This window comes from Haliotis rubra, unplaced genomic scaffold, assembly GCF_003918875.1.
Source record: "Haliotis rubra isolate DU_JTF1 unplaced genomic scaffold, ASM391887v1 Scf396, whole genome shotgun sequence".
Lineage (NCBI taxonomy): Eukaryota > Metazoa > Mollusca > Gastropoda > Lepetellida > Haliotidae > Haliotis > Haliotis rubra.
The window spans coordinates 978,433-991,378 of NW_025767075.1; the positions used below are offsets into that span (position 1 = coordinate 978,433).

The 12,946-nt window shown below is 39.8% G+C and overlaps 2 protein-coding genes across 2 annotated transcripts; both read right to left on the bottom strand.

The window, feature by feature from the left end:
- Positions 1–3,296: 3,296 nt before the first annotated feature.
- Positions 3,297–4,829, bottom strand: LOC124286941 (iduronate 2-sulfatase-like). Its single transcript, XM_046723396.1, has one exon. It carries the CDS (start codon positions 4,827–4,829, stop codon positions 3,297–3,299), a length of 1,533 nt encoding a protein of 510 aa, XP_046579352.1.
- Positions 4,830–12,266: 7,437 nt separating this feature from the next.
- On the bottom strand, positions 12,267–12,599 carry LOC124286942 (iduronate 2-sulfatase-like). The gene has a single exon (XM_046723397.1). It carries the CDS (start codon positions 12,597–12,599, stop codon positions 12,267–12,269), a length of 333 nt encoding a protein of 110 aa, XP_046579353.1.
- Positions 12,600–12,946: the final 347 nt, after the last annotated feature.

The following is a 12,946-nucleotide window of genomic DNA, read 5'->3' on the forward strand; positions in this document are numbered from 1 at the left end:
ACATGTATACTGCATACACAAAAACCGAACATATGATGTGTTAAGAATATCCATATACACCTTAAATTCACTAGTGGATGTGGGGCGGTGGGGTAGCCGAGAGGTTAAAGCGTTGGCACGTCACGCCGAAGACCCGGGTTCGAATCCCCACATGGGTACAATGTGTGAAGCCCATTTCTGGTGTTCCCCGCCGCGGTGTTGCTGGAATATTGCTAAAAGCGGCGTAAAAAAAATTCAGTCATTCAGTCAATAGTGGGTGTATATAATTGCATATAACGATGACAAAGTACAGGATGCCACAACGATGTCAGTCCTGAAACTAGACATAAACACACCACTGCTGAATGTGTATCACCTCCACGGCACTGGTTCGTCCCGTTTACACTGTCATTCGTCCCCTGGACATGGTCAGTTTCAATTGTGCTGTTTTAAGCTGAGGTATGATCTTTACACTGAGGATTGATTCCAGTTTGCCAGTCGTGTTAATTTTCTCATGTTTAGCACCGTGTGTTGATTCCTCGATTGCGTCAGTACTTTAGAGGGAAGGTGGTAGCCTCCTGGTTAAAGCGTTTGCTTGTCACGCCGAAAACACGGGTTCGATTCCCCACATGGTTACACTGTGTAATTTATCATGTTCACCTTAATACACTTTTCTCTTAACACAGAACAAAAAAACCAAAGAAAACGATAATTGTCTTCCTACACATGTATACGCACAACGATTTCTGTATACTTTGCTCCACTGCTGATCCCGTACAGTGATTTCAAACCCACTATCAAAAGCTATACTCGGGACCTCATGCAAAAACGATGGGACACTCAAGTAGGAAGAAATAAACTGTATGAATTGAAACCAACAATTGGTTATACCTACTTGGGTTGTCAGTCAAGACGTGATGAGGTAATTTTACGAGGATGTCGTATTGGCCACACTCGGTTTACTCATGACTATCTGCTGAAAACGGATGGGGATGGACCCCCCACGTGTGTCTCTTGCTATGAGGTTTTTTAACCATCAAGCATATTCTGCTCGAATGCATGCACTTATCGTCTGCAAGGGACTCACATTATGATGCAAGAAACCTGAAAGATCTGTTCTCCCACGTGAGCGCTCATCTGATAGTGAACTACCTGAGGGAAGTTGATCTGTATCATAAATTGTAACTGTGAAATGTGACTAACAAATTGCCTGCCTTTAAATTTGGTGCTGTGACATTTTCTGCTTTTAAATGACAATGTAATCAATATATGTTTTTGAAATAAGACTCATTCCGAGTATGTACTTACAATGTATATTAATGCAAACTTGTTCTCGTCACTATATGGCTGGAATAATGCCGATTTGACGCAAACCCCAACTCAACCTCAGCCTCAACCTCAACGTCATCAGAAGTCTAACCATGATATATTGCTATACTATGATCTCTAACACAAGTGAAGACCTGGGTTAGAATTGATCTTCAATAACCCGACAAACGGGATCGGGTGGTCAGGCTTGTCAGGTGGTCAAATTTGGTTGTGTAGATCGATGCTCATGCTGTTTATCACTGGATTGTCTGGCCCAGACTCGATTATTTACAGACCGCCGCCATATAGCTGGAATATTGCTGAGTGAGGCGTTAAACAACAAACCAAACCAAATCCAACCTGATATCGTACTATCCAACACAACACCAGCACCACTAGTATGTTGTTCGTTGTGACTACATCGTAGCAACATTGATATTATTTAGAACTAACAAGAAGATTAAAGACATTTATTTGCAAGAATGGTTTGAAAAGATATCACTTTCCAGTAAATGTTTGTGTTACAAGATGTTTAAATGTACTTTTGACGCGGAAATGTTAAGCAGATTGAGATGTTCTTCACATGACTTAGTTATCGAAAGTGGAAGATTTAAAAATGTCGAAAAAGAATTTGCAAGCTATGTGATCTTAATCAAATAGACGATGAATATCATTTTCTTTTAATTTGCCCTGCTTATAATTCCCTGAGAAAAGTTGTATATTAAGAAATATTATTTTGTCCATCCAAACCTTTATAAATTGTAAGCATTGTTGAATAACAAAAAACATACAACACTTCAGAACTTGTCCATGTTTGCTTACTATGCCATGTTGTTTAGAGCAGAATATATCTCAGAACACAATGTAAGCTATCCTTGATTATTTTCTCTTCTTTGTGTGTATTACATGTGCGTGTAAATATTGTTCTGTAAATGTATTGTACTACTGGCCTGTTGCCTTTCAGGACCGGAAATTTAGAGAAGTACGATATAATAGAGTGAGGGCAATCCAGTGAATAAAGTCATCAGCAACAAGCCCTACAATCCGCATATGATCATCCCGCATTACCCTCGGAGCCTGATGTGATCACTTGCAATGATGAAAGCTTTGAATGGGTGTTGTCATAGCAACATTGTTACAAAATATGGAACATTGAACCAAGGTCTAGTTTATATGATGCTGATTGACTTGAGTCTTGTGATTTAGTTCTTACATTCATAGTGGCGGTGGCGTAGCCTAGTTATTAAAGCATTTGCCTTGCTCGATTCCAGATTTCTGGTGTCCCCCGTCGTGATATTCCTGGAATATTGCTAAAAGCGGCGTAAAACTCAACTCACTCACTCACTCTTACATTCATCCCTAATCACAGTGTAGTTTGGCCTCATTACCTCATTACCCAGAATGAACATGCGTAGAGTATGATATGGCGTTTGTAAAGTACTGTCTACCGATGTGCAGATATATTATTAAATTTGAAACAATCAAAATCAGATGTTTGTTTATTTGTTAGGTTTATGATGTCACACCCCCATATGATTACAACCATTAAATTATCGAGTCTAAAGAGACGACGGATTCGTTATAATATTATCAGCAATGACAAAGACGTTTACCAACCTGGACACTGGCCTGGCCACCTCATCCATTACCTGGCCACCTCATCCATTACCTGGCCCCATCCATTACCTGGCCACCTCATCCATAACCTGACCACCTCATACATTACCTGGCCACCTTATCCATTACCTGGCCACCTCATCCATTACCTGGCCACTTCATCAATTACCTGGCCACTTGATCCATTACCTGGCCACCTCATCCATTACCTGGCCATCTCACCCATTTAGTAGCCTCGTAAGATAAACACAGGTGGCCGAGGACACAATGTAACCAGGAATTGAACAACATCGGCACCACATGCAGAGACAAATTGACAAGTCATTCAGTGCTACTGACCATCTTTATCACAAATATCACATGAAAACAAGATACAACTGATATTGGCGATTTCAGACGTGTTTGTCAGGCACAGCTCCCCTCCAGCCAATCTTCAGTTTCCTGGATAGCTCGGCCCTGATGTCTTTGTAGGACGGGTCATCGGCTCGGTTCCAGTTCTCTTCTGGGTCTTTCATATGATCATAGAGTTCAGCTGCCTGTACCTGGTCCCACATCGGTGTATAGATAGGCCTGCCTTTGAAGTTGATCCATTCTGTGTAGCGATACATGTCTGTCCTCATGGTGTAACCCATGATGACATCACCATGGAGACCATCTCCTCCTCGAGGGTATTGGGAGAAAGCAGCAGATTTCCAGTTTTTCATTGTTGGATTTGTCATGAGTGGGACCATACTAGTACCTTCCGTGCACAGACTGATGTTTTGAGAGTTTGGTGGACACGTTTCAAGTTTAGGAAGTTCTGCAGCTTCAACTAGAGTCGGGTACAAATCCACAAATTCCGTCAGGTGCTCTGTCACCACACCTTTGTCAGTGACTCCAGGAACGTGTATCATCATGGGAGCATGGGTGGCGTCTTCAAAGTTGGTGTGCTTTTCCCATTCTGAATGTTCTCCCAACTGCCACCCATGATCACCCCAGAAGGATATGATGGTATTGTTAGAAAGTCCTAAGTTGTCAAGCTCTTGAATAACTCTCCCCAGCTCGTTGTCAATATAGCTGATACAGCTGTAATAGGCCTGTCTCAGTTGAAGGGTCAGTGTTGGTGGAAATGTGAAGTTTATATAGCCAATATCGTTTAAGTGAAATGCTTTAACATCATTAAAGTCGCCAAAATTCGTAAAGTTATGCCAGGCAACAGCTGGCATTCCAACTGGAGCATAATAGTTTGGTGCTGGTCGAAGACTCTCCAAGGGATAGAAAGTATTGAACCGAGCAGGATAAACCCAAGTAATATGAGGTTTGTGGAATCCTACTGCCACAAAGAAAGGTTGCTCACCTGACTTTGCTCTAGGTGCAACTTCCTGAAGTGTTTTTATTGCATGGTCAGCAATCATCTGATCCTGAAGTGGTTGGGCCTTCTCTCTTTCCTCTGATATTGCATCACATAAAAGGTGATCATGTGCCCTGTAAACGTCTTCTGCGTGAAAGTATGGATCCGTCCACGATACGGGATCATCTCCTCCTGAGGAACTGCCAGGATGAAAGATCTTCCCCATTCCAATAGTTCGGTAGCCATTACGCTTGAAGTATTCAGGCAGTGTAGTAAAATTACCACCAACCTGTCGGAAGTAAGGTCCAATGTCCCATATGTGACTAGTGTCAGGCCGCCTGCTGGTAAGAAGGGCAGTTCTACTGGGGCTGCATAAAGCCTGAGACACGTAGGCTCTCTTCAGAACAAGGGATCTGCTGGCTAAGGCATCGAGAGTAGGTGTATGCATTTGGGGATGGACAGGAGACGGCATGTCTGGACCCAGATAGGCATTGAGGTTTGGTCTCATATCATCTGACACCAGAAACAAAACATTTTTCTTTGCACCCACTAATGAGATCAGTATCAGCTGTAACACGGCTGTCTTCACCCTCATGGTGCAGTGCACGATTGACAAATCAAATAACACTGGTGAAATATTTATACAATGGAGCATATCTATATAGAACATGTCTTTATCTAAGTGTCCTTGACCAGTGATGCCAGTGTGGTTCTTAGCCATTTATACTTGTGGATAGATAAGAAATGTCGAGAGAAACTTGAACAATGTCATGCTGTAGTGTTTCTTCCTGTTTCGCTTACGTGGGTATATTTCATTGATGAACTGATGTTCACGTTGACAGGAATGATTTGAGACAGTAGCTGGTTAGTTAATGCAATTCTCTGATTTCTGGCGGCAGTTTGTTCCACTACAAACTACCAGCAATGTTGATTTGGATTGTCGCCATATGCTTTGGTATGTGACCTACAAATAGTGTCAGCTGCTGTTTACTTTTTTAATGGGAGTGAGTGTGTAAATTAGAAGCGACATGGAGAATGGAATGTCGTCCTGATTGTTTATCTCTAGGGAATGTCAGACATGTATGTGAAGTGGCACATCTGTCGTTTTGGATCAGGGTATGTTTTATTATTCCCCGTGGCTTCCAGCAATTTACAAATCAAATGTCTAACTTTGTACAAGCTGAGACATTTGTTGTTGTTAGCAAGGCTGATAGGGCTGAGAATATTAGACTTTGAGTGCCGGTGTATTGATGAGTCCCGTGCATTTATTTACTGTTCTTTGTTTTGAAACACTGAACCTTTTACTGTTGTTGCTATCCTATACCAAATGGCATCAGAAGCAAACTAATACAGTGTTATAAATGTAATACTGTCAAAATGGTGATTACTACAGCGATGATTTAGTGTGGATAAATGTGCAGCTATATATATCATATCATATCATGACTCAAACAGGTATATTGTAAAACTTGTCGACAAAGAACAGAAACAGAACTACTGTATAATGGGCATTGTTTTAAATCTAGCATGTACACATTTTAATCTACAGTCCGTTTGACTTCATTTGAGACCGATGAATTGCCCACTAACACAAAATCTAATACATGCAACAAAATCAAACATTGCACAGTCACGTGAAATCGACAGACCAACTCTGATGATTTTTCTCATAATTTGGACACCCGAATAAACAAGTTGTTTAACAAACGATCATTATTTTGTTGTCACTTTTTGCTGTTTCTTATTGGGGCACTTGCTGGTAGAACAGCAAGGTGTGCGAGTTGTACGTGTGAAATTGAGATTTCACTGCACACACTTGTTGATTACCTGACTATAACTCTTCATGAAACAACCCAGTATAAAAATGGGCCACAGAACAGCAGCAGTCAAGTTTAACAAAGGAGACACACAATGGACCATGGAGATTTACAGTACCTCTGTATTGTACCCCTGCTGGATTCCCAACATCCTTCCGCCAACTGACCATTACTAGACAGATATGTCAAACATTTAAAGGTAGCATGAGTAATGTATATAAAACCATGAAAGGTACAAAAGTACGGTGAATGAAATTGGCCTGAATGTAAAGGTGAATATGTGGACCAGAAATTGTCGGCTATACGTGGTGCAATAGGTGATAATTCCAAGTGACTCTCCCTTGCAGGACTGTCTACATAATTATATTGAATGTTTATGGGAAAAGATCAGAAGACACCAAACGGATCTAGATGATAATACAGTTCAATATTGTTTTACAGGACGAACCATAACTCACTTTAGATCAAATTAGTGTTCTTTGTAGTTGAAGGAGGGGTTTTGGATCCCCTCCACTCTGAGAAACTATTAAAAAAAATCAAGGTCCTTTGGCCATTAATTGTGGGACCAAAAGGTCAAATACTGAGAGAAAATATACAGTAATTTTGTTATGTATATTTTCTGCAAACAAATGAATACAAATTGTTTCAGATTTTGAAAATTTAAATCTGTTATCGAATAATTGCGCCATGCTTTAGCATTTAGAATTTTGAGTGTAAATAGAGTATGAACTATAGGATGATGACGAAAATATTATTCTACCTTTTCCTTGCCTTCCTCTTTTGTTTTCAACCACTGTTCAGGGTGGTTTCCACTGCCGACTCAGGAATGCATTCATCAGACATTTTGTTTGATTCATCAGGGAACAATTGCGTCGGATCATGAACGTGAATTAGATGACCAGCCCTAAGATTGTTTGTTAAGAGGATTTCATGTTCAGGATTTTACCTCAGTAAAATTAATCTTGTATATGTAGGAACATCAGATGACATCACATATTTAAGTAGTGTTGGCAAATTCACACTTCCACAGGGGCCCTCTGTGAATGACCATTCATATTTATTAAATAGACCATAATCTTTGAACCATAGACGAAGTCCATCATCGTAGAATTATCGTTAACGGCACATCCATGTCTTTGTCTATTTCTTGTTTCAGGTTTTGCATTGTGTTTCAGAAGTTTAGGTTATTGTGCTGATGTTGTGTCTGAGATAATGATGAAACCTTATCATAACGTGCCTACGATTGAATGATTCTTTGTGATGGGAAAGGATGTGAGAAAAGGGGGTGCCGTTAGAAGGCTGCAGTTGGCCTTTAACCGATAACGAGGTAGGTGCAGGCGCTGTGGCGCACATGTTATCGACTTGGCAACCTTTGATTGGAATAAAACATGTGTGGGTTTTGTGACTGTAAGAATAGCTGAAGTCCTGGTTGTTCTTCAGCAAGACGTACCTTCTTTCCTTCCAAAAATCTTATTATTCCCACTTTGGCACTTTCCTTGGGATAGGAGGGATGGTATTTTCTCAGTCAAGTTATGTGGCGGCTGTCACTTTCTTCAACGGGACAATAGACACTGTTGACGCGGTAGAGAGTTACCAGATATTGACTTGGTATGCACGGATGTCTTAGTCTCGACTTTCTCTGCATTCTCTGTAGTGATGTCCGGCAGAGCTTTTCGTTTGTCTGATGACCTGTTGTAGACTCTAACCGCTTCACTTCTATATCTTAAAATATTAATTTTTAAATAATAACTTTGCTATTTTCTACAAGAAAATGTTACATAACAGATGTGCAAAGTATTAAAATACTCATACAATCAACGTTCTTTTTCGCTATCAGTTGAAGATATCTATGATAATCTCTGTATATGTTTACTTTTATGCAGAATTGTATTTTAATAGGCCCTTCGACTGAAAGATTCTGTAAAATAACCAGGTACATCACAGATGTTTTGTTCTCTTTGTCCACGTTGGCCTGAGTGAATGAGTGAGTGAATTGTATAGGCCCATAATTTTTTAAAGAACCTTGTGACCACTACCGATCTCTGGGAGTGATTTGTCTTCTCGCCTTCAACACCTGCCAAACATACTGTGACCCACTGCCGATCTCTGGGAGTGATTTGTCTTCTCGCCTTCAACACCTGCCAAACATACTGTGACCCACTGCCGATCTCTTGAGGGATTCGTCTTCTCGCCTTCAACACCTGCCAAACATACTGTGACCAAACACCACCCATAAGATGCCGGATATTTCCTCAGGGTGAAAAAGGAAGCATCAGTATTCTTCACTGCAGAATGTCTGATATTTTTCATCTGCTTTTTAATTTGTTTGAAGTCAATAGATTCACATTCCCTTAATTTCTAGAATAACCCAGAATATAATTTTGAAAAAGGATTCGACAATGACGTTAATTTGATAAATCCATAGAACTATTTAGAATAGTGATATATGGAATAGGTTGAACCAATACAACTAATATTCTAAATGCAAGCTTTACTTACTTCAAAGACGTTCTAAAAATTTATTGATCTAACGTCATTAACTGTTAGGTTTTCATTTGCTCTGTCTACTTTTTTGGCCACACTTCCTGAATACCACGTGGATAGGTCTTCAGTGAAAGCAAATACTTCCGTCTAGCATGATCATTGTGCAGCCTGTAATCTGTTGGGATGTGCATAGCGTGAGACTCAGGTCCAACCTCAAAGTCCAACCTTATCAAAATGACTAAACATTTGAAATACTTATCACATTCTTGCGCTTTAATCTACCAATGAAAGGGGAATGAACATTTCAAAGGGAGTTTCATTTTCTTTTAAAATGATAACAAACCTTGCCATGTCTACAATACAAATGCATGTAAACAGCAATTGTAAGTTTACACTGAACCCTATTGTTTACAACCATGTGACTCCTTGCTGCGAATCAAACTGAGATACACTGTTCAGTGATAACATGTTTACAATTGTGAAGGAGAGCTATCAAATATTCATAATGTTAGCTCTTTACCTGTCAAAAATGTAACAGGAGATTGTGTTTATAGTTTTAGCAATAAAGTTTTATATTTATCACTTCAAGTTGTTTTTTGTGTTCATTAGTTTATGTGCTTGGGTTACTTATCCAAGCAGTTGGTCTGTTTAGGGCCTCAACAGTCTAGCTTTCAATACAATAGCCCTCAGCTTCCTATTTGATTAACATTTTGTAACTACAGCTTTCCTCCATAGCACTTGCACACTTTTTAGTCACACTGCTAACAACTCTGCACAGAACAAGCCACTCAGCACAGCTCAGGTTAGACATTTACTTTATATTAACCTAAATAGAATCTCAACTATCCATTAAATATGTTATAAATAATATAAAGTGTTGTAAATATTACTATTTTATATCAAGTAGCCAATGTACCTTTTAATTTATCAATATGAAGTGTCTAAATGTATGAATGTGTGAGAGCATGATTTGATTGGTAGTTTGAATGTAATGTTGAACAAGAAGTTTCTTTCTACATTATTAATTGTAGGCATAGTAAAATATTGTACTTATTATTTGTTTTAGGAATGCATTAACACAGAATACTTGTGTGGGTATAAAGGCACACCCCAGTGTCACCCACAGGGTATGTACATATTATCTTTTATCATGTATGCAATTATCTATGTGTGATTTAAATATCACCTCTATGATCATTTCAAGTTGATCATTTGCATGTTAAATTACAACCATTATGTAGTGTTTTATACATCAGTGGTAATAAGAATAACTTATTATGAACTAGTTATGTGTAACTGTACTTGTTGCATGTTTAGATTAATGTATAGCATTCTTTCTTATATTACAGTTTGAATGACTGATCAATTGAATGACTGATCAATTGAATGACTGATCAATTGAATGACGGATCAATTGATTTTTGACTGATCAATTGAATAGTTGATCCATATATGATGATGATGAAATAAACGTCACCTCACAAACACACCCGCAGCTTGTCATTATTGACTCATCCCTGCAACAAAAAGACAATTGTTGTCTGTCATCTCCCAAAGCGCCTTACTCCACAAAGAGATCTCCATGGAGTGATAGTCTTCCTGTTCTTCACTGCTTGCCGTTTAATCAACTTTGTGAACAATAATGGGCTGCTGAGAACTCGTTCTATCTACCATGTGTCCACATCGGGACCAACAGTGTGACATGATGAGGCTGAACTTTGTAAATCCTGCCATATGTGTCACATGGTTGAAAAACCTAACAGGAATATCCAAGCAGAGCCTTGAAACCCATTCCAAATCTTGAACAAACTTTTATTTCATTAGTATCATTACTACCTTTCATAATCAGTACAAGCTTCAAACTTTATGTACTTCCACTAGGCTTACCAAGGCTATTTTTATGATGGAACAATATAGCTCCAGCTATCATCTATCATCGTTTTATTGGATTCATGGTGAAGTATTTCATGTTCAGATTTCAGGTTAGCTTTTTCTTTCAACTTAGATATTCACATGCCGTTTTTGTACATATACCTCTGATGTCAGTGTACGTTGGTATCATTGTTAATAGGTTTCATATGTTCCGTATGTAAAGAAACATTTGAAAACTCTATCAGATTTGATGATGAAGACTAGAACAGCTACTGACGCAACATGACATATCTCTGAATGTGCACTTAAACAGATAAGCTGGTTACTACATCCGGAAAATCGATTTCTTCAGGCAAAAGTTTTTATATTTGCAATTCTACTTATCCAAGCATACTGAGCCAAACTTAAAACTTTACACTCGGGATTTCTGGGAGTAAGTTTCTAATATTAGGTTTTAAGACAATAATTTTAGTCGTATGCTGTGCACAGAACATCTTGACATCAAGGGGACAAGCAAGTCTCGCCAAAACTCCTTAACAATGATAACGTTCATGATGTCAAGGTATCCTCAAAAATGAAGCTCACAGCGTGAAGAACATTTAGATTGAGGTTTTCAATATGGGTTAGGACCTCCTCTCGCGTCTCTTACAGACACACAATGACCCCCGATGGATCTTAGAACGTTAGTAAACACACCCCTAGGAAAACGTCGCCATTGCTTAACAAGCTGACGTTGAAGATCTTGTAACGTCTGTGGTGGATTGACTTGCTGACGAACACGTCGACCCAGCTCGTTCCAGATGTGTTTAGGGTTGAGGTCGGAGCCACGACGGCCAATCCAGAACTTGAAAACCGGCATTTCTGTGAAAGAATTTCGTCAGTCCAGGGCCATGCATAAATGGGAACAGGACAGGTTGCAAAATGTGAATACTGTACTGGGCAGCATTTAAATTGCCTCGAACAACAACAAGGGGGGAACATCAACTGTGCGCCAAATGAACCCTGTCCCATTATGCTATCGCCACCAAATCTGTGTACTTCACAGACGACGTGACGTTCACATCGCCTGCAGTACACTCAGGCTCTGCCTAAATCTCAATGTGAATCGGGTTTCGTCGCTCAGGAAACCCGAATTCCATTGCCTTTGATTGAACCTTATGTGCGACGATGAAGAGGCGTTAAATTTGGTCCATTATGGGGTCTTTGGATGGCACGCAAGCGATTTCTGACACCAAATATCTCCCTACTTGTGGAGCTTGCAGTAACAAATCTGTTCAGAAGATGACGACATCGTATCGTTTAATCTCCCTGGAGTGACGTCACACGTGACGTTTCCCGGCGTCGGGCTTTGGGCAACATCATAATACGATCAAAATTTGTTTTTTTGTGAGCAATTAAAGGCTCTTGCAACAGTGACCCCAGACTGACCAACATCAAGCCTCCCTATAGAATTTCTTGATTTAAAATGCATGGCATTTCCAAACAAAGATTAAAATGAACAGTTTAATTTGTTTTTGCAGGTCACATTCAATGTCCCTGTTCAGTTGAAGCAAACATGCACTGAGAGACCCAATGAATTTACTTTTCACACGTGTATTTCGTGTTTTTCATCTTTACCTCCAATGTCAAGGTTTGCACTTACAATTTCACGAAATGAAAGCATTGACAATGTATACTTCTGTTTAAAATACTTATGTGATTAAACAGAAAAAGAAAAATATGGAAATTGTCTGTGTCGAGTTTTCAATTTTGCTGAGTATATATTTGTCAGTACAGAAGATCCTTCAAAATAGAAAGCTCATACAGTTCAAACTAAGACCACGCTAAAAACACTGACTCGTTTATTGAAAGGACTGTTGTTACAGGTGAGGCTGACGTTTCAGGACACGACTTATAGGTAGGGCTCCTCTCCAGCCAATCTTCAGTTTCCTGGATAGCTCGGCCCTGACTTCTTTGTGTGATGGGTCATCGGCTCGGTTCCAGTTCTCTTCTGGGTCTTTCATATGACCATAGAGTTCAGCTGCCTGTACCTGGTCCAACATCGGTGTATAGATAGGCCTGCCTTTGAAGTTGATCCACTCTGTGTAGCGATAATTGTCTGTCCTCATGGTGTAACCCATGATGACATCACCATGGAGACCGTCTCCTCCTCGAGGGTATTGGGAGAAAGCAGCAGTTTTCCAGTTTTTCATTGTTGGATTTGTCATGAGTGGGACCATACTAGTACCTTCCGTGCACAGACTGATGTTTTGAGAGTTTGGTGGACACGTTTCAAGTTTAGGAAGTTCTGCAGCATCAACTAGAGTGGGTACAAATCGACAAATTCCGTCAGGTGCTCTGTCACCACACCTTTGTCAGTGACTCCAGGAACGTGTATCATCATGGGAGCATGGGTGGCGTCTTCAAAGTTGTTGTGCTTCTCCCATTCAGAATGTTCCCCTAACTGCCACCCATGATCACCCAAGAAGGATATGATTGTATTGTTAGAAAGTCCTAAGTTGTCAAGCTCTTGAATAACTCTCCCCAGCTCGTAGTCAAT

What these genes read in the sequence shown, in the direction of transcription:
- LOC124286941 (XM_046723396.1), bottom strand. Translation starts at nt 4,829, where the DNA reads ATGAGGGTGAAGACAGCCGTGTTACAGCTGATACTGATCTCATTAGTG.
- LOC124286942 (XM_046723397.1), bottom strand. Translation starts at nt 12,599, where the DNA reads ATGAAAAACTGGAAAACTGCTGCTTTCTCCCAATACCCTCGAGGAGGA.